Source organism: Gobio gobio (genome assembly GCF_949357685.1).
Source record: "Gobio gobio genome assembly, chromosome: 25".
NCBI lineage: Eukaryota > Metazoa > Chordata > Actinopteri > Cypriniformes > Gobionidae > Gobio > Gobio gobio.
Window position 1 is genome coordinate 17965205 of NC_137121.1, and position 21398 is coordinate 17986602.

The window sequence follows — 21398 nt, forward strand, 5'->3', positions numbered from 1 at the left end:
ATGAAGGGAACTGTACTGAAATCGGTTTATTTACAGATCGAAAAAAGTAAGCAAATTTATTCAAATTTTAGTTCTCACTGCCACCTGTTGTTCATATTCAGTACTGTACATATAAAGTTGGGTTTAAACGCAAGAAAACAATAATCGCAGCCCTGATTGATCAATATGCCTCTCTCCGGAAGTCACATTCAAGCTTATTTTAATTCAAAAACAAAATTCTCTTGACAGAGCATATGTTTAATGGCCCATCGTTGAGCGTTCACTCAGGGCTAACATCTAAGTTATAGCTTGTGCACTTAAGGTAGCTTTCATATCCGACACAAACCACTGTGCGTTTGGTTGAAAATGTTTTATTTAGGTATTTGTCCGGTGTCGTCTGAATCCAGCTTTAGTGATGCCCATAAGGATGAGAAGGAAGATGCCCAGAGTCCAAATGACTCCCAATGGAAGCGCCAATGCGAGGAGATCTGAAATGAGACAATCCATTCAGTTCAAACATGATTTTTTTTTTTTTTTAAAAAGCATTGGTATCTTTATATTAAATGCCATATAATATACGCACTCATCTTTGGGCTGGTATCTGGTAGCTCTTGTTTGATTGGTCCATAAGACAGTAGGCCTTGAGCCTCCTCATCCACAACAACCGCTCTTTTGGTTATACTTTTACATTCCTAAAAATAAATCAGGTCAGGTTAAAAATGGAAAAATGTGATTGTCCAAAATCTAGCAGGTTAAGAAAACGCTTACAGGAATGCAAGACCGTCCATCCTCAGGTGTGCAGAGATGCACAGTGCAGTGCAGGTAGAAACTGTAGGGCTCGTGAACAAACTGAAACATATCAAACGAGTAACGGACAGTCGACCCCTCACCGTTTCTTCCTGCAGGGTGCGGCGTACTATTTCCAAATGAAGTTGTTTTGTCATTTATGCACCTTAAAAAAGACAAATAGGAAAAAGTTAAGGCATATTCTGAAGGGTGAAATATTTATTTGGAAGATATTGCAACTTAATCTCATGAGAAAACAACTTATGGAGGCGATTTTGTAGAGAATCATACAATGCGATTCAAATGGAAACAATTATTAGAAAAGCAAGCATGAAGGCAAGTGATGCTCACTGCAGAGCCAAATGACATCCAGCTCCACCTCTCTGGAAGTCATGGGTTGAGCTTGACCTAGTCCAGCTCTACCTCTGTGGACCTAATGGGGGGAAAGGATAGTTATATGTAGGGTTAGGCCGTTAGGGTGTGGTTGGACCCAATTACATCCAGACAGGGGGAGCTGGATTTCACACTCCATGGCTCTGCAGGGAGACGGCTCTCCATGAAGGTCCACTCCAAACCGGACCCCTAAACCCAACCATCACTAGTATAATGCAACTTGTACAAAAAAAAAAAAAATTCAAATGAATTAGAGTACGGTCACATTTACCAGTTTTTGCAGGGTTTTTTTTGCATGAGGGACAAGACGAAACATTTACCTTTACAGATTTAGCATTGGATTCTACCTTCCGAAACTCATTTATTAAAAAAAAAAAATAAATAATAATAATAATAATGTTTGAGTGGTCCAAGACCTCAGGACTTGTCACACTTCAACCACGAATACACACAAAAAAATAAATAATAATACGACTGGATTCGAGGAGTACGTTGTTGTAAGAAAAAAAAGTAACGAATCCTTCCCTCACGGGTCAAATTGACCCCCTTAGGAATTAATGGAATCTTTATACACTGAAAACCCTAAAAACGCTCAAACTTAACCAAAAAATTATTTTATAATATCAATGCATACTGAAGAGAAAAACTGAAGTTACTGACTTTAGGACCCAGCAGAACAGCTAATTTGCTCCATAGAGAGCCAAGGCCATTTAGATATTTTGATATTATTCGAGCTGCATTGCAGGTATTGGAAAGTTATTTTAAATTTAAGTTTACTAGAAGTTTAAGAAACTGAAGGGTTTGTTACAGGATGAAGATTAAACAAATTTGCCGTTTACACAATATAAAACTACTTGAAGTGACCTTTGAGGAATGGTCCAGTCACACGTTTCACTGATCAGCAAAAGGTCTCATGCAATATCAAGTAATTTAAATAGAAATGTGCATGATCTGGAGTTTCATGCGTGTACAAAAATTGTGATCTCGCCTGTGTTCCAAGTTGGACAGAAAGCTGCTTGATTTGAAAGGGACTTCAGCGTTTCATGCATTACTTCACTATTGACAATAGACCCCCTCCCCACCATTTAAATGTTACTGAAATGTCACTGTAACACACATTAAGTGGTGCTTCATGCGTTGCTACACTGTTCATAATAGACAAATGGATTTGCCCACAAAATGTTACATGTGGTCACACCTTACCAACTCGCCAAAACAAAGTAGATACAATAAATAAAGTAACGAACTGCCACGAGAGTCTGTTGGTTGATGCTAATTAGAGACGATTCCGAATACTAGCTCACCCGTTTGCCAGTAGTGTGTGGGTAAAGCCCGACTTATCATTAGCTTGAGGAGTCTGCGTAGCCCAACACTCATTGACTTTCAGATGGAAGAAGTCTTCCGGCTCCGGCACATGGATCTGCACGTAGATTTTATCCCCGAGTTTAATAGTAGGTGGGCTGGTGAAAGCCTCGGTGTATGTGTGATCTTTGAACAAACTCATTTCCACCGTGGCATCCACTTCATCCACCTTGAACATTCGTTCACTTGAAAACACAAAAACACAAATTGGTGGAATACACATTCTTTAACAATATCAATTTAACATCAGATCATTACCTAGAGAACGAGAGGATTGGAAACTCCAGGCTAAGTCTGCGGATGTACGGATAGATGCACTTGTACTCAATCTGCACAACCGGATCTCTCACAATGTTTCCGTAGACAGTTGGGTCAGACATCAGTGTTAAGGAGTAAATAACGTGCGTTATGTTCTTCTGTTAAGAGTAGATGCCATTTAGGAATATTTAATAGATAAAAGATTTTTTAAATGAGAAAAAGAATGGTTCTTTACCTCCAGAGGTTTACCTCCACAGGCAGTGTACTGGTCCATTGGTGTGTGCACTGTGAAATAGGCCGATCCAGAGATCTCCTCTCTATGTGCACGGCAGCTGGCGTTATTCAAATGAACTGATTCTACTCCTACACTGTGGTACTTGAAGAACTCTTCGGCCACCAAGATGGAAATGAAGTCTCTGCCACACGTCACATTCATTGTTGCGACTTGAAAATGAATGATTTGATTCAGATTAAAATTGACCAACAACATGACAAAGAAAACAGCTGGCTTATTAGCTGGTACTTAGTTGGTAAAGAGACCAGTTGCGTAAACACGGTCTTAATCTTTCTGGATTCAAATTAGACCAATCTACATTATGCAAACAGATTTAAAACAAGTTATGAGCAGTCTAGAAAAAAAAAAAAAATTGGATGACTTACTTGTCACTAGACCAAGCAGTTTATTCAACCGGCCTCCGAGCCAGATTCAAAAAACATTCTTAAGAATAAAATTCTTAGACTATGAGACACTTGTTGCACACTGCAGTAAGCTAGATCGATATTAAGCATGGTAAAACATGGTTCTCAAATCAAGAAAATGGGAGCTATATAACAAGGATTAGTTTTCGGTCCATGAATGCATCCAAACAGTTGCCAACCGGTCTAATAAAACAAAATATATTAAAGTGTCTTCGAGGTGGAAATCGAGGGTAACACGGGTCTGATGTCACTGATAGGCGACGAACAAACACGGTCCATGTCCTGGTTAAAATTGCTTATTTCTCTGGATTTAAACATTCTTGGAAACATTTGGGATAATGCAAGCACACAAGTCAACAAAATATATAACATTGTTCTAGTGGTTTTGGGATATTTTAATCCAAAAATCTTACTTAGTGCCTTTATTGTTAGGATAACCTACAAGGTAGAGCCAGTCATGTTATACTTACTATCTCAATATTATAGGAAATATTTCAAAACGCACAAGGTTTAATATTTCTTTTAGGATTATTCAAATTAACATTAGCAATTTCTTAATTTAAGGAAAAAATTCTCTTAAGCTTTTTGCGAATCCAGCTCGTCAACCAGTTAAACACAAGGCTGGAAGATGAGTTCAAGCCAGCTAAGCAAATCAAATAGTTTAAGCAGCCTCTTTCAGCAAGGCTGACTGACTGTCCTTTACCCTGTTCACAGAGATCTCCGAAGTACCCAACTGCACATTTACAAGTTTGCCTCCGCAACATAGAACAGGTGGGCGGGTCAGAACAGTGTGATACCTCACATTCACCTGTATGAAAAAAAAATAAAATGCTTTAATAAATACACTTCACTGAGATGACACCATTTCCATCACAATACCTTACCAGAAACATTCCCAATAGCACAAAGTAAGGCTGCAAGATGCAGAAACACCTTTAAGAGAAAAGATTACATGTTAAAATCTTTCACTTAAACACTGATATTGTATTTCACCCAAAATAAAATACCGTTCTCACCTTTAATTTCTGATAGCGTGCCATTTGTGTCGCAAAATCTTTCTTTATTTAGAGTTATTTTCTTTGATAGTTTTAGAAAATAGCAATTTCAATATAAGTAGCCTGATATCTTGTCTAGGCTATACATCAATAGATTTTTACTGAAGTAAACATGGATTAAATACTTCAGAGACAAAGGCCTAAATTAATTTGATGAGTGACACCTGCTGACTGAATACAAGCGGCGCTGCGAGGACCAATCGTTGTATGACATCAAAGAACCGCGAGAGTGATTAGGGAGCACCATTGGCGTAATTGTCGGGGGGGTCAGGACCCCCTATCTGAGTGTTGTCCCCCCTTAAAAATATAATTAAAAACCACATTGTGTATTGTAAATAATATATTGATATATACTTAGAATAACTGTGTAAGTAGTAAAACAATAAAAACTCAAACGGGGCAAAAAATGCTTTTAAGTTTTAAGTTATGCGTTGTATTTTGAGTCCCCCCCCTCTTGCCTCACAGTGGTTTGGTCCAGCACGCTCCTCACCTACAAGTGGTAGGCTACTGTAAGTTCAGAAGTTGTGGAACTCTAGTAGACCAGTCTGTTTTATTTACTTTAAACATCGGATGAAGTGATTGTTTTCTCTTTAATAAAGACGATGCTGAGTTATTAATAAATTAGCAATGACAAAAAAAGTCTGATATTTTTTACCGATTATTGCTGTAAGTCACCAGCGGCGATATGCCTGATATTAGGCTAATATTGTTGATTTACCGCTGTTTTGGGTTTTGCTCAGTAATATGTGGAAGCAGCAAGATAATTTAATAACTATATATTACCGTGTAGTGAACCTATGATAATTATAATATTTAAACATCTATTGCTTTGTGTTGTTGTTGGCCAGATAAAATGACAGAGAATCTAAAAATGGACTTAAGATATTTTTTTCAGTGCACCAAAACGCTATAGCCTACTTACAAATACAATTTTGGCTGTATTATTTGTGTCCCCTTCGCTCTCACAATAATTTATACATCATACACATGCGCAGCGCCGCTTCAAGGCGAACACACCTAGGCTGAATCAGAAATCGCCCCCTATACCCTTAAATAGGGCACTATTTGAAGGGACAGCCATTTGTAGTGGTGTCCGAGACCATAGTGGACGTTATTGAGTGCACTCATTCCATCCCAAAATGCACCCCAAAAACGAGTGTACAGCCAATGTGCACACAGCAGCTGTCCGAATTCGGTCACTTGTTTTCATTCACTCCTTCAAGTGAACTGTATTAGTGGACTAAAGTAGGGAAAAGTGATTGAAGGTTTAGGGGGCGATTTTGGATTCAGCCTTAGTAACCAGACCATCTACATTAACCTCCTGGGTGCCACTGTTCTCATACAAGGACATTATTTTTGTGAATTTCTCTGACACCACGTCACGGTTTTAAGTCTGGATGTCCTGTAAGCGACATTTAGGGCTTTTCAGAGATACCATTTGTTTTGAGGTTTCACCAGGACAACAACTTCTCTGTCTTTAAAAATGACTGAATGATCAAATATAGCACTCTTATGGAAATATGATATTATTTTGTAATTATCATTTAAATCGACTAATTTAATTTTTTTGTTATAAATCAACATCTCAGCAAAATGTTATGGGGTTCTAATCAAAATATGGCTTTCTGTTACAAAACAGGGCACTGATTTCATACATGTCCTCAATAGAGGACACCGAGACTAAAATCATGTTTATCAGGCATTTTGGGAGACACAACAAGTGAATAGGGAAAGAAATTACATGTCAATGTTCCTATAAAATATTAGATAATATAATTTTTTCATTACATGTTGCTCCAAGAACACATTCATATGCAAATTAGAGACAGTGATACATTGCATGGAATGGGAAACCCCATGTATGGCCATTTTATCCACATATTGCATAAAGTAAAATGGGATATCAATTCATTCCGTTAGGGCTGCACAATTAATCAAATTTGTAATTGTGATTACAATTACGGATGCCACAATTATGTAATCGTTCAATAAAATGTAATCGCAATTACAAAAAAAAGTCAACTTATATTATTTTGTGTACTTAATCTACAGGTTATCTTAAGTATTTTTTATGTTTAGTATAACATTATAATACCATGCATATTTTTTACTTTTTTTTATTTAAAGAAACCAAACCAATGTATATTTGACTTTTGAGGCTTAATGCTATAGAATAATCGTAATTAATAAGCGCAATTACAATTTCAAGGGAATAATCGACAATTATGATTTTTGTCATAACCGTGCAGCCCTACATTCCGTTATATCTTTCATCCGTCATTCATCATTTCATGCCATTTTATTTGTCCACTACATAATATAACATATGAATACAATATCATTTTTCAAAAAAAACAAAACAACATTTTTTTTTCTTATGTTCTAAACAATGTAACGATATGAAAAAAACACTAAATTCAAAAGACCTTGTTTTCCTGGGTCTTAGGAGGTTAAATCACACATTGGTCAGTACAGACAGACAATTTTTTATAATGACAAATATATTTAAAGTGGCGATTAATAAACATATTCTTAAAGGCAACACATTTATAAATAATATATAGCCTATGTTTGGTCATACATACACTATACAATGTACAAAATGTACACACAACAGCTTAATTTATTTTCAAGAAATGAAACCTCAGCATTAATCTTACTATTTTTACCATACCTTTCTATGGCAGAAATAGCAAAAGTAGTATGCTAGCTAGTATAGGCTACAGTAGAACTCACACCAGTCATATGTTTTCAAAGAACATGTGACTCTTTTGACGTAATCAAAACAAATCCATTCGTCGGCGCTCGATTCACCAGCCGTCGATGTTTGTAGGAAGTCATGTGAGCCGGGACATATGGCGGCTATGGTCAATTTCTTACATTGAAAAACACTGCGATCTGCTTCTGTCATCACTGGCGAGGAGAAATTCATCTGGTTTATGTTCTGTACAGAAGCAATCGCGTTTCCCCCCCGGATCATCGGTTGTATATCATTTAAGTTATAGAGGTGTTAAGGCTTTTATTCTGCTTTGCATGTAACTGCTCATCCTCTGCTCCTCGCTTTCAGTTCAGTGTCGTGGACAGCAGGTCCTGTTATTTTATAAGTGATGCTTGTGATGTGAGTCTGCCTCGGAAACACATTTTAGAGCGTCGTTTTGTCTGTAACAATACAAGCGCGCGATGAGGAAAATCTCTAAGATGACACATTAACACATTTATTCAGAAACCGAACTGAACATCTAATGAGACATCCTCCTTATTCACTCACTGAGCTGTATTCAAAGATCAGTTTTAACATTCATAGTTGTGTTCTATGCGTACTTTTTTCTGAAACACTTTGACAAAATGAACACAGAAAAGGATTTTTCGCCACTGACACCAAACATTGTGAGAGCTCTCAACGACAAACTGTACGAGAAGAGGAAGGTGGCAGCTCTTGAGATTGAAAAGTGAGTCATAACTTGTTTAGTTGGTGAAAATACTCATTAATAAGAGGATCTGCTTTTAAATGGATTAACATGTATTTACATTCAGTTCCTGTTAGACTGTGTTTATTCTTTCTCACTGATACACATTCTACTGAATGCAGTAGTATAACATGCATAGATAGTTTTTCTCTATTGGTCGTTGGTATTTGTTATTTTGCTCCTGTCATCTGACATGCCTCATGATCTCATTAGTCATGCTTATGATCAATAGCCCATAGTCCAAACAGCATCTATTACATAAATACAGGTACTCTTGAAGCCCAGCCAGTGTTTTTAAATGAATTATTAGAATGCTTTTCCTCAATCTTCTGCCAGGCTTGTACGAGAATTTGTAGCCCAGAACAACTCTGCACAGATCAGACATGTCATCCAGATATTGGCCACAGAGTTTGCGCTGTCCCAGCACCCTCACAGCCGAAAAGGAGGCCTTATTGGGCTGGCAGCGTGCTCCATTGCCCTGGGAAAAGTATGTGAACTAATTGTGCAAAACGGAAGGTTTTTGAGTTATTGGTGCTCATTGAAATTGACGCTTAGTATGCATGAAATTCCAATATGGTGACCTTGCTTGTTTATCTTATCGTTTGTGCTTCTCAGGATTCTGGATTGTACCTGAAAGAACTCATTGATCCAGTTCTTACCTGTTTCAATGACTCTGACAGTCGTCTGCGCTACTACGCCTGTGAGGCCCTTTACAATATAGTGAAGGTTGCCAGGGGAGCAGTGCTGCCCCACTTCAATGTGCTGTTTGATGGGCTAAGCAAGGTAAACTGATGCCCCTTCATGTTTAGATGCATGCATGAAAGGTAGAAAATGAATCATTTGCTAGTTTTGAATAGTTTAGTTATCAGTACCATAAGTATTTAAATAGAAAGTAATATTTCTTAGGGGTAAAACGCAGTGTTGTTGTCACCAAATAAAGTAAACTAAAACCATAAAACACATTTTTTGTTATTTAAAATAAAAAACCGTTAACTGAAATGAAATGCAAAAAACTGAAACGATAACATTTCTTATTTTCTTTTTGTTTACTGTGATGTACTAATTTAGTGTACCTGGCGTAACTAAAACTGTAATACAAATGAATAAAAACTATGTATTTAAAAAAAAACTACAATTAAAATAACTCTCAATGAAACTTGTTTTCGCTCACTGAAATGAAATATAAATATTAGGTAAAGAACTTAAAGGGTTAGTTTACCCAAAAATGAAAATTCTGTCATTAATTACTCACCCTCATGTCGTTCCAAACCTGTAAGACCTTCGTTCATCTTCGGAACACAACGTTTTATTTTTATTTTTTGGAAATCTGAGATTTCTGTCCCTCCATTGACAGTCCTCGCAACTACCACTTTGACGTTTTAAAAAGTTCATAAAGAGATTGTAAAACTATGAATTGAGAGGTTTAGTAGTCCAAATAGTTTGAAGAGACACGTTCGCTTTATACGCTGAACAGATTTAATTTCGGCTTTTATTTAGGGGTGTCCCGATACCACTTTTTCACTTCCGATGCCGCAGCTTTGGCTATTTGCTGATTCCGATATAAATCTGATATTTTTATGAACCAATAATAATAATAATAAAATAAATGGAAGCACTTTGCTCAATTAGCCACCTAAAAACATCTCATTCAAATGGAGAACAAATACTTCTCCAGTATATAGTCCACAATAACAGTTGATTATAAAAGACTGCCACCCTTTGAGTACTTCAGTACTTAATGCTACCAACAGGCTTAAAGTTAAAACAATTTAAACAGTAGCATTCAGCATTGTTAACAAATAAATACAAAACCCTCACCAGTGCAGCTATGTGCAAATCACAGCAGTACTATCAAAAAGGCACTGAAATACATATGTATAACACTCCAAATAATAACATACCATTGACAAACAGTTTAAACCTTACCTTATTAATAATCTTTCATAGCGCAAAAGTATTATAATTGAGAATGAGGAGATGTCGTCACGACACAGCGCCCCGCCCCCCTTCCGCCATTTTGGGGGTCTGCCCGCCAGGTAATGAATTCGGACAGAGACTGGAGAAGAGATATTCTGATGATTACTATGTACATAGTTTTCCAAACTCAACTGAACATTAAGTTTTAATCCACCCAAGCCGATCTGAGAAAGCAGCGGCTGGTAAACGTACGCCATTATTTCACCACAGGGTGTCAGTCATGGTCTTAACTAGTGAGCGCGATGCTGAAGTGTGAGACACTTGATCAATACGAACCTTTATTTATTTGTATTAAACATGTTGATCACTATTCTGTCATTTTTCATTGTCGGTCATTTTACTGTATGCTATAAACATGTTTATGCCCAAAACGCTTAATTAATATTCAAGGTAGGCCTAGTTGACTGTCATTTTCCTCTACTGTGCATCACTGTTTAAGATTAATTCAATATTTAACATGGTTAACATTACATCCATTTAAAGCACTTACCGAGCATTCATTCTACTCAAGAAGGCTGGAATAAAAGCACCAGCGCACACAAACGATCATTTAAATTTTTAGTCAAATTAATTTAAAAATATAAACTCAACAGGTACAAAATATGATCAGTAAGAGAAAAACACTGCTAAGGATGACGAGCACTGGACTGCTGCAGGATAGTGGGGAGATATATTTATTATTCAGAATGCACAGGAAATATATTTATAGAAACATTTCAGTGCAAGGTGGTAAAGAGTTCTGCCGTGGCAGCTCGTATGGGTCAACGTTTTTGATATCAGCTTCTCTAAATACCTCAGCTTGGCGCTGGTAGTAAGTTTCTCCCTGTACGAGACCTCTTCTTCTCCATTTCAAGTTTTCTCGTAATTTCTCCGCTTAAACGCCGCGATGATAATTCCTCGAGCCGTCTTTCCTGCTCTGATCTCTGTTTCGCTCTTACAATGTTACCCCTGGCAACCGATAGCGTCGGATCCCGGAATGGTGTACGGGCCAGACTCCGCCCACGACCATGACGTATCTCCTCATTCTCAATAGGCTACAGAGCGGGACTAAGCCGTATGCGCATCCCGTGCGCAGGATGATGCGCTTGACGCAACACAGAGTCACAGCGCGCCGCTCCGTCCGCATTGAAAAGTTCAACACAAATGGAAAGATACATCGACGCGTAGTGTATCTAACTATGCTATATTTTATCGAGCCGTTTCTTTAAACAGTTTAACATTTTAGTAATCCAGCGTGAAGAACAATACAATCTCTAGTCCAGTGTTGTGATCTATCGTTAACAGACACCCGTTAGAAAGTAATGTCAACACGTTTACAGCAATAAACTCCAGCAAGATAAAATCAAGTTATGCAAAACCATAGAGCGTTATCTACAGATCAAGCATAATAACAGGAACACTGAATCATCTTGGAGAGTGTGTCATCGTGTTGACTGTCGTAACCTAACGCGACACTCAGTTTAAAGCTGAATGGAAAATGGCTGACAGACGCAGCAGAGGGAATTCACGTGAACTTGAATTTAATTACTTAAATATTCATCTGTACTTCACATTAAACTATGGAATGGCTTCAGAACACGGTGCTATAGTGCACGGTGCGTGGATGACGCTTTATAATGTTTTGTGTGCATTTTGTGGGGCACTGAATATTATATGCACAGTATCGGATTTGGATCGTTACTGTCTGATCGATACCCGATCCTCTGGAGGTAGCAAAATCTGACAAGGTAGGACAAATCGACTGAACACCGGCAAATAATGGCGGATCGGAGCCGATACCGATACTGAATATCGGATCGGGACATCCCTACTTTTATTCATATAAACATTCGTTCATCAGCACACACAAACGGAAGCTCAAGCATGTTCGCTTGACGTGCAAGAACCAATGAGGTTCATTCTTGTGTTATGCAGCACATTTGAGCTTCGGCAAGAGTTATTGCGTCATGTTCATCATATAAAGTGATCGTGTCTCTTCAGAAAATCTGGAATAAACTGCTAAATTCATATGGATTACTTTTACAATATCTTTATGAACTTTTTCAAGTGTCAAAGTGGTAGTTGTGTAGCTGTCAGTGGAGGTACAGAAATATCTTAATTTGTGTTCCAAAGATGACCAACAATCTTACGCTTTTGGAATGACGCGAGGTTGAGTAAATGATGATTTTCATTTTTGACTTTAAACAACAATTAGAAATGTTGCATTGGCAAATAAGTTGACGTACTGAAGTTACTAGTACTAAAAAATGAAGATAAATAGAAATATTTAAAAACAAACTTAAAATAATGAAAATGTCAAACGCACAAAAAATTACTAAAATGAAAAATTACATTATAAAATAAATTAAACATATTAAATGCTACAATAGTGTATAAATAATACTGAAATAACACTATTAATACTGTTCTAAAAGACATTTCATATGCAAGAGGTTATAACACAGGCTTGTTTAAATTGTGTAACTGACATTTTGAACATCATTACTATATTATAATTTTTTCCTGCTTTAAAGTCAGTTTTTTGTTGAGTGACCCACAGACTCACCTCACATATGATCTGCTCTTTATAGCTTGCTGCAGATCCTGATCCAAACGTAAAGAGTGGATCTGAGCTCCTGGATCGGCTTCTTAAGGTGAGTTTGATGAGAAACGTGTGGGTTCAGCAGTTCAAGCTTGAAGGTATCAAATGTAACAGTAACACAATCTGACTTCCGTTTCTCTTTTATTTTAAGGACATCGTAACAGAGAGCAACAAATTCGACCTTGTGGCATTTGTCCCTCTGTTGCGTGAGAGGATTTACTCTAACAACCAGTACGCCCGCCAGTTCATTATCTCCTGGGTGAGTTGAGCACTTTCATCAATCTTATAGTATTATATATATATATATATATATATATATATATATATATATATATATATATATATATATATATATATATATATATATATATATATATATATATATATATATATATATATATATACCAATGTCCTGTGTGTGTGTGTGTGTGTGTGTGTGTCAGTGTCAGCGTCCTGTCTGTGTGGATGCGTCTCATGTCAGCTAATCAAGGGACACATACAAACACACACACACACACACACACACACACACACACACTCGACGCATAGATAGACTCACGTCAGTTTCCTGCTCACATCGAGTTCTCTTTTGCTCTTGAACAAACAATAACACAGAGGATTTTGAGTATTCTCATATTAGGAGTCTTAAATTAGTTAAATAACGTCTTAAATGAATTTAAAGAGTTGTGAGGAAATGAGATGCGCGGGACAGCGCGTGAGATCCGCGGTTGTTCTTAAAGTGACAGTAGCACTGATGATGCCTGTCATTAATGTTCATCAAAGAACAACGGGAACAGAGAAAATTGTAGCTTTAATGATTCATCTATATTTAATTTATTATTTATGCAGTTAAGAAAGATAACTATTACATTTCTTTATATGTATAACAGGGAAGGCCATGGGTAAATATAACATTTATTATTTTGGGTTTATGTAAAGATTGTTTTAAGTTCACTTAAATTAAGTTAAACGTTGTTTTTTTTTAAAGCCTAATAAATGTTGAAATTGGGAGCTTTCAGTTATACTGTAATGTAACGTCATTAATGTTTCATAGACACTTTAGTATCAGTGATACTGGCCTTCATTCATAAAAATATGACAGTACAACACATTTAAAATATGCTGTCTTTAAATTGTTTATACATTAATTTGGAGAGTAACTGAAATTATTACAATATCAAAATATTAAAAACGTAAAATATTAAAAACTTGCGATTAATCGTGATTAATTACAGAAAAAATGCAATTAATTAATTATTTTTTTTTAATCGATGCCCAGCACTTATATATATATATATATATATATATATATATATATATATATATATATATATATATATATATATATATATATATATATATATATATATATATATATATATATATATTATGCTTTTGTGACTTCCTGTAATGGCTTGACTCTGCTCCAGATCCACGTGTTGGAGTCAGTTCCTGATATCAACCTCCTGGATTATCTGCCAGAATTTCTAGACGGACTCTTCCAGATTCTTGGAGACAGCAGCAAAGAGATCAGGCGGATGTATATCTCACCATCTTCTCCTTTACCTTAGATTGTCTCTCCCTCTTCCTTTTTTCTGTTCCCTTTTCTCATTTTCAAAGAGCATTAACGGTTGCTGTTCAATAGGTGTGAGGTGGTTTTGGGGGAATTTCTTAAAGAAATTAAGAAGAATCCTTCCAGTGTCAAATTTGCAGAAATGGCCAACATCTTAGTCATCCACTGTCAAGTGTCTGATGAATCAAAGTCCAGTGAGTCAGATGTAAAACTATGTATAAGTAGTGTATAGGTAAGTAGTGTAATTATCTATTTTGCCTTTTTGCAGCTAATGATCTCATCCAGTTGACGTCTATGACATGGATGAGAGAATTCATCCAGCTTGCTGGGAGAGTTGTACTGCCGTATTCCTCCGGCATACTGACAGCAGTGCTGCCTTGCCTTTCATATGATGACCGCAAAAAGAGTATCCTTCGCTGTGTTTGCATATACTCTGCATTTTATGCTAGATGTTTTTTTTGTGTGCAGTGCTATTTAGCTAAATGTTTTTAAGATATTGATGTGGCTCTGTTAATATTAGGTTGTCTATATCCTCAATAAACCGTCTCCAGGTACTAAAGAGGCTGCTAGTGCATGTAATCACAGCCTGATGAAGCTGGTGACTCCTGAAGATGATGAAGATGATGAAGAATCACTGACCAAAACTTCCCCTCCAAGTGAGGAGACCCTAAAGAAAGAGGGAGATCTGAATGGCAAGTTTTTTAAATATATATGTTTTACATATTTTTAATTATATTTTTACTTATTTATATATATTTGTGGAAGAAACTTGAGGGGCAAGGGTATGAAAAAGTGATTGCATTGGCCGGGAATCGAACCCGGGCCTCCCGCGTGGCAGGCGAGAATTCTACCACTGAACCACCAATGCATATCTGGTAAGACTCTATCGCCCCCTGTCTTTTAACAGGAGGAAGGGCCATTGGAGGGATTGAAATATGCCACCTAGTGGTCAAACATGGTAATTGTCTTTGACAGTGGCCAAATTCTACCACTGAACCACCGAAGCATTTCTGTAAAGACATTGTCGCCCCCTGCCTGTTAACAGGAGGAATGGATTTAAATATGCCACCTAGTGGTCAAGCATGGTAACAGAATCACCGAAGCATTTCTGTAAAGACATTGTCGCCCCCTGCCTGTTAAAAGGAGGAAGGCCCATTGAATGGATTTAATAAGCCACCTAGTGGTCAAGTATGGTAATTGTCTATGATAGCGGCCTCACTTTGGAAGCGAGGGGGCGACAGTAAATTCTCAGGAAAGCATTGGTGGTTCAGTGGTAGAATTCTCGCCTGCCACGCGGGAGGCCCGGGTTCGATTCCCGGCCAATGCATCCAATGTTTTTCTCTTTGCACCTTCACATTTTCTAAATAGGTCATTTATTTACACTGATTGGGGTCTTTTTTTTTTTTTTGCAAGAATGCATTAAATTGACCAAAAATTCTGTTTTCATCATTGATAAGAAATTCAAATCAGGATATTTGAATGATTTTTGGAGGATTATGAGATCCTATGGTAGTGTAGATGCCAATAAAATAAAGATCCCTTGATAGTTCCAGCAATTGTTTCAACATTGTTTTCTTAATGTAAAAGTCCTATTGTAGTTAAATGATCCAGAAATGCAAAATGTGAAATGTAATACTCAAACTTTTTTGGGAAAACATTGCCTGCTTTGATTTGATACCTCTGTTTTTGGTTTTAGATTCCCTAAATGAATCTCAGGAGTCCGTAGGCTTCAGCAACATCTCTTTCTTCACTCCAGCAAGGTACTTTTCAACAGTCACTGACTAGAAAATACTGTACGTCTTTCTGTTTTATGATTTATCGCATTAAACATAGGCAATAATAAATGAACACTAATTGTAATAGAAGAGTCAACCAGTAGCTTTAAACCTGATTAGTTTGCTCCTCAGAATAAATGCAAAAACAAATTGTCTGGTTAAAAGATCAGAAGACATTGTAGGAGTTCTGCAAGATCTCTGAATTACTCTGTGATGTGTAGTTCTGACAGGTCTGCGGTCACTCTGGATCTGGATGGCATAGTGCAAGTACTGGACAGACATTTACACGATTCATCCACTGGAATGATGACTCGCATCGCTGTGTTGAAGTGGCTGTACCATTTATACATCAAGACCCCTCGCAAGGTTTCTTAAATGTCCTTTAGGAATAGCTCACCAAAAAAAAGAAAAAGAAAATTGTCACAACTTATTCACCCTCAAGTTGTTCCAAACCTGTATGAGTTTCTGTCTTCTTTTGAACACGAAAAATATATATTTCGAAGAATGTTGGTAACCAGACAATTGACGTTACCAACATTCTTCAAAATATCTTTTATTGACTTCCATAGCATTTTTTTCCTACTATGGAAGTCAATGGGTGCCAGAACTTTTCAAAATATCTTATTTTGTGTTCAACAGAAGAAAGAAACTCATACAGGTTTGGAACAATGTGAGGTTGAGTAGATGATGACAGAAATTAAAATTTTGGGTGAATTATCCCTTTCAATATGCAGTTTCAGGTAATACTAAAAACATGCAATGCTAAAAGTGATTCATTCCCCTGTATGTCCATGGCAGATGTTCAAACACACAGATAGTTTGTTCCCCATGTTACTGAAGACACTATCCGACGAGTCTGATGAAGTAAGTCGTCATAACTTCCAATCATCTCAGTGCTGATCTACCAAGGCGAAAGCCATTTTAAAGAACGAATATGTCTCACAGGTGATTTTAAAAGACTTGGAGGTCTTAGCAGAAATTGCATCATCACCTGCTGGGCAGACAGACACTTCTGGGTTGTGCGACAGCATGGATAACAAAACAGAGCTCCATATTCCAGGTGGGGTCAGAGATGGGCAGCCAATGGTGGTTGGTGGGTAACCAATTCTTGGTATTATTTATATGTAGTTATAAACCAGAAACGACAATGACAATTTTGTGAAATCAAAACCATATGTTTTCTTTGACAGGATCTAAGATGACAGACTTATCTCCCTCAACTCCCAGCATGAACTCATACTTCTACAAGTTCATGATTAATTTGCTCAAGCGCTTCAGTTTAGAGCGGAAACTTCTAGAAGTGAGAGGGGCCTTCATTATCAGGTAAAACCGTCCTAGTTCCTTTTAATGAGGACTAGTTCCTCAAAGATTTAAACCTGGGCGAATTGTAGTAGTTCAAGAAGAAACTCCTGTAAATGTGAGTACATCACTAATCTTTTAAAGTGATAGATTTGTTTTCGTCAACGAGTTTCTTCTACTTCCCAACAGGCAGCTATGTCTCCTCCTGCACGCGGAGAACATATTTCACTCTATGGCGGACATCTTACTCAAGGAGGAAGATCTGAAGTTTGCCTCCACCATGGTGCAGACACTAAACAGTATTCTACTTACCTCAGCCGAACTGTTCCAGCTGCGGAACCAGCTCAAGGATTTGCGCACCCAGGTAACATTTGCTTTGAGGACTAGAATCTTTAAAACCGATCCAACGCACTTAGAATGCCTCATGATATGCAGTCACATTGTGCTGCTGATAATCATTGTTCTCCATTTCTACTTTTCACTCTTCAGGAAAGCTGTGCTCTTTTCTGCTGCCTCTATCGCTCTTGGTGTCACAATCCAGTGGCCACTGTGTCCCTCTGCTTCCTGACCCAGAACTATCAGCATGCCTACGACCTCATACAGAAATTGTATCCTTGCTGTTAACGGTCTAGAATACATCTTTCTGTTCCAGACTGTCTCCATATTTTTTATGGCTAATTTCTAGTTTATGTATGTATTTATTTACACACAAAAGTAACTTTATGTTTTTGAAAGTCTTTTATGCTACACCATGGCAGCAGTTATTTTATGAAAGATACAGTAAAAAAGGTAGTATTGTGAAATATTACAATTTAAAATAACTTTTCTGTGTTCATATATTTTAAAATTGTATATATTTTTGTGGTGACAGCTGAATTTTCAGCATCATTCCTCCAGTCTTCAGTCACATGATCCTTCAGAAATCATTCTAATGCTGATTTGCTGCTCAAGAAACATTTATTATTATTATTGATGTTTGTACTGCTTAATATTTTTGTGGAAACCGTGATACATTATTATTTACATACAGGATTCTTTGATGGATAGAAAGTTCTCAAGAACTGCATCTATTGGAAATAGAAATATTTCGTAACCACAATCTTTTATAAACGTCTTTTAAAGTCACTCAATTTTTAATATATGTATATATATATAGTGTGTGTGTGTGTGTGTGTATTTATTATTATTTAAAGAGCTTGAAATTGTTCTTTGAGAGTGTAACTTTTTTAAATAATATGTTAAAAAAAATCTATCATGTCACAAACTACTGTATAAGTAATACAAGGATGAACTTGTCGTATTGTATTTATCGTATAAACTCAAAATTTTTAATTACGAAAAATCTCCTTTACTTGAGCTGATCAGTGGAGATCTGGAGGTAACTGTGGACTTTCTCATGGAGGTGGATAAACTTGTGCAGCTAATCGAGAGCCCCATCTTCACCTGTGAGCATTTCTGCAAACTGTTTCTCATATTTTGGATCGTTTTAGGATCGCTCTCCGCATTAACACTCATTCTCTTTGCAGACCTTCGTCTGCAGCTACTGGATGTAGAGCATAACCCATATCTCATCAAGGCTCTGTATGGCCTGTTGATGTTGCTTCCTCAGAGCCAGGCTTTCCAGCTGCTCTCGCATCGGCTCAGCTGTGTGCCAAACCCTGAACTCATGAGGACCGTGTAAGTACCAGAACCACACTGAACAAACAGAGCCGGTCTCTTTCATACTTCGTAAATAGTTTGAGATCTTCTATCTGAAATAGTCGGCCTATTCTCAAATGTTTTCATTTTCCAGAGAAGTCCCAAAGGCACCCGTCAAGGACAAGCGATTGGCTCAGCCGCACATCGACTACAGTGAACTGCTCCAGCACTTCGACCGAGTCCAGAGCAAACATCTGGAAGTGAGGCATCAGAGGGCAGGTCGCTCTGAGCACCCAGACAGGAAGCTGATGTTGTAAAGTGTCACAGACAGGACGAGGTTACGTAGCCTTTGTTTGAAAACGATAGTACATAGCAGACTGGAGCCTCAGTAAGACCTGTAGCGGGCATTCATGCATCACCTTGTTCCGATTTTAATGTATTCGAGCTACTATAGGCATGAGGGCCTTTGATGTGCTTTATTTTTAAAATGCGTGAAGTGCTTTACGTTCAGGTGCTGGAGTCGATGTACTACATACACACTTGGACATAATTTGACTAGGTAAATCTTACAGATTAAGGACCAATGGTTATATCCTTCCCAACTCTATGTAACCCTCCACAGAATATTTGTACAGATCACCTTGCACGTACCCCTGAATGTTTATTATTATGAACTTTTAATCTCAAACATGACATGTACTGTAAATGAGTCTTGAATGGACGGTCGTCTCTTTTTTGTATTGTGATTATCTTTCACAATCCACCACCAATAATTTTCAGTTTTCTTAGCATTTCCATTGGAGTCTGCTTGTTTATTTCATCAAAGTTTTTTTCTGCACATTAACACAGTCAATATTGGCCTTATGTACATGCAAGCCATTCTCTGTAATGTGAAGACAGTTACAATAAAGTGGAACATGATCATTATTGTGTATATTCTGATGCTTTTTTTGTCACGAGAAACCTAGAAAACTCACTTTTTACAATCCAGCAGGTGGCGCTATTGTATTACTTTTTCTAAGAAAAGCCTTTCAACACCAGGGTGTAAGAGAATTTCTCACCGAAAATCCGTAGACGAAGCTTCTTGACTGACAAAATTTCATTATAACGAATCTAAAATATGAGTTCGAAGTTATGAATTTCTTTTATGAGGGAATATAATTGTTTCGCATGGCCGAACGTAGTTGCAACATTTTTGAAACGTCCAAAAAACGCCGTTTCCCACTCCTCGTTAGTATAGTGGTAAGTATCCCCGCCTGTCACGCGGGAGACCGGGGTTCGATTCCCCGACGGGGAGATCAATTTTTTTTTCACCTTAATTTCTCCGCGTTATCGTGCCATGCGACGGCTTTAACATGTTTGACATGACTAAGCGGGTTTATAGTTTTAAGCGCTTTATTGAAATTTTAAACGAACATGTATAACTAAGCGTGTATGTAGTTTAAACACTCTTAATTTTAAACTAAAACACATACAACATATTTTATTCAAACGAGAACAGCTCTTTCAGGGCGGAAGATATCCGCTGTTTATGATTTATGCGCTCTGCTAAATTAAATAGAAACACGAGGTAGGAAAACCAACTCGGAACAGCGCCATTAAATTCGCGTGTGGCCAGAAATATATCGCATCGGTAGTGATTAGCACTACCATAGAGAATGAATGGGATGAGTTTAGGGAAGATCAGCTTTTAAAATAATCTGTTTTCAGATCCCAGACTCAGGTTCGATCCCCACACGGGGAACATAAAAAAAAAAAGAATTTATGTTATGCATGGCATTCACAACTGTAATGTTTTAAATGACTAATCTTAGCCATTGTTTCTTTCAAATATATATTTTAATTTACACAAAAATATACCCCATGAGTTACCATGGTTGCTAGATTCTGCCAAAAATAGAATACTGCAGATCACTATAGGCTAATTTGAGCTCTTTCACACTGTGAAAAGGTTTCAGGGTGATTGTATGCATTAATTTATAAAGCGATGATTACCATCCTACTTTTCGTGAGGTAGACTAAGGCTAATGTTATAAAATGCATTGTGTCTATTTCGTAGTATTGAGTCTTTTTTTTAGCTTTTAAAATGAATAAATGTTTGCACTATACTGACACGAGAACACTGAAACTGCCCTGTTTGTAGACATCAAGATCAGCCCATCTGCTTTTGAAACTTCTCTGGTTCTCTTGCCCTTTGATCATGTATTCTTTTGAACATTCTCCATTCCACACGAAAAATCAAACTTTACATTAAACATAACACTTCTCTCCAGTCCTCTTATTGCAGATTCATCCAGACACTGAACAACAATTTGGCCTAGAATAGTTTTTTTTCGAGTTTTCACCCTACATATAAGCTTCTATGCTCTTTGATCAAACGAATTTCAATGTTTTAACCATACAATCATGTGTAGGCCTGGAGACTGGAGAGAAGCTGTAATTCTGTGTGATTTCTGGTGTCACTTGTGGAGATTCACTCCACATGAACTTTCAATATGGGTGGAATGAGCAATGTGATGATCACACTGAGTCTTTAAATTATCTATAACTTGAGAT

At 37.2% G+C, this 21398-nt stretch overlaps 2 protein-coding genes across 3 annotated transcripts; one reads left to right on the forward strand and one right to left on the reverse strand.

Annotated features, from left to right (window-relative positions):
* Positions 1-8: 8 nt before the first annotated feature.
* On the reverse strand, positions 9-4723 carry zpd (zona pellucida glycoprotein d). The gene is made up of 9 exons (XM_079809904.1): positions 4494-4723; positions 4362-4410; positions 4181-4285; positions 3014-3222; positions 2779-2936; positions 2463-2705; positions 748-931; positions 563-671; positions 9-467 (listed from the first exon to the last, which is right to left on the reverse strand). Exons 1-9 carry the CDS (start codon positions 4515-4517, stop codon positions 355-357), a joined length of 1194 nt encoding a protein of 397 aa, XP_079666030.1. The 5' UTR covers positions 4518-4723; the 3' UTR covers positions 9-354.
* A 2582-nt stretch (positions 4724-7305) lies between these two features.
* Positions 7306-19775, forward strand: vac14 (vac14 homolog). 2 transcript variants are annotated; one of them, XM_079808742.1, is made up of 19 exons: positions 7306-7981; positions 8336-8486; positions 8615-8782; positions 12547-12609; positions 12709-12816; positions 13988-14097; positions 14203-14324; positions 14399-14536; positions 14682-14822; positions 15827-15890; positions 16127-16271; positions 16704-16769; positions 16851-16998; positions 17096-17228; positions 17394-17568; positions 17694-17812; positions 18570-18649; positions 18731-18881; positions 18997-19775. In XM_079808742.1, exons 1-19 carry the CDS (start codon positions 7878-7880, stop codon positions 19157-19159), a joined length of 2349 nt encoding a protein of 782 aa, XP_079664868.1. In that variant the 5' UTR covers positions 7306-7877; the 3' UTR covers positions 19160-19775. The 2 variants fall into 2 exon arrangements, with proteins under 2 accessions (XP_079664868.1, XP_079664869.1); XM_079808743.1 differs by having other exon boundaries at positions 16851-16965; positions 18997-19774.
* The last annotated feature ends 1623 nt before the right edge of the window (positions 19776-21398 follow it).

Excerpts from the sequence above, each read along its gene's own strand:
- vac14 (XM_079808742.1), top strand. The coding sequence starts at position 7,878 with ATGAACACAGAAAAGGATTTTTCGCCACTGACACCAAACATTGTGAGA. Across the intron at positions 12,610-12,708 it reads TCCTGGATCGGCTTCTTAAG|GACATCGTAACAGAGAGCAA; the intron begins GTGAGTTTGATG and ends TTTTATTTTAAG. Across the intron at positions 17,569-17,693 it reads TCAAGGATTTGCGCACCCAG|GAAAGCTGTGCTCTTTTCTG; the intron begins GTAACATTTGCT and ends TTCACTCTTCAG.
- zpd (XM_079809904.1), bottom strand. The coding sequence starts at position 4,517 with ATGGCACGCTATCAGAAATTAAAG. Across the intron at positions 4,411-4,493 it reads CACGCTATCAGAAATTAAAG|GTGTTTCTGCATCTTGCAGC; the intron begins GTGAGAACGGTA and ends TTTCTCTTAAAG. Across the intron at positions 672-747 it reads ATGGACGGTCTTGCATTCCT|GAATGTAAAAGTATAACCAA; the intron begins GTAAGCGTTTTC and ends ATTTATTTTTAG.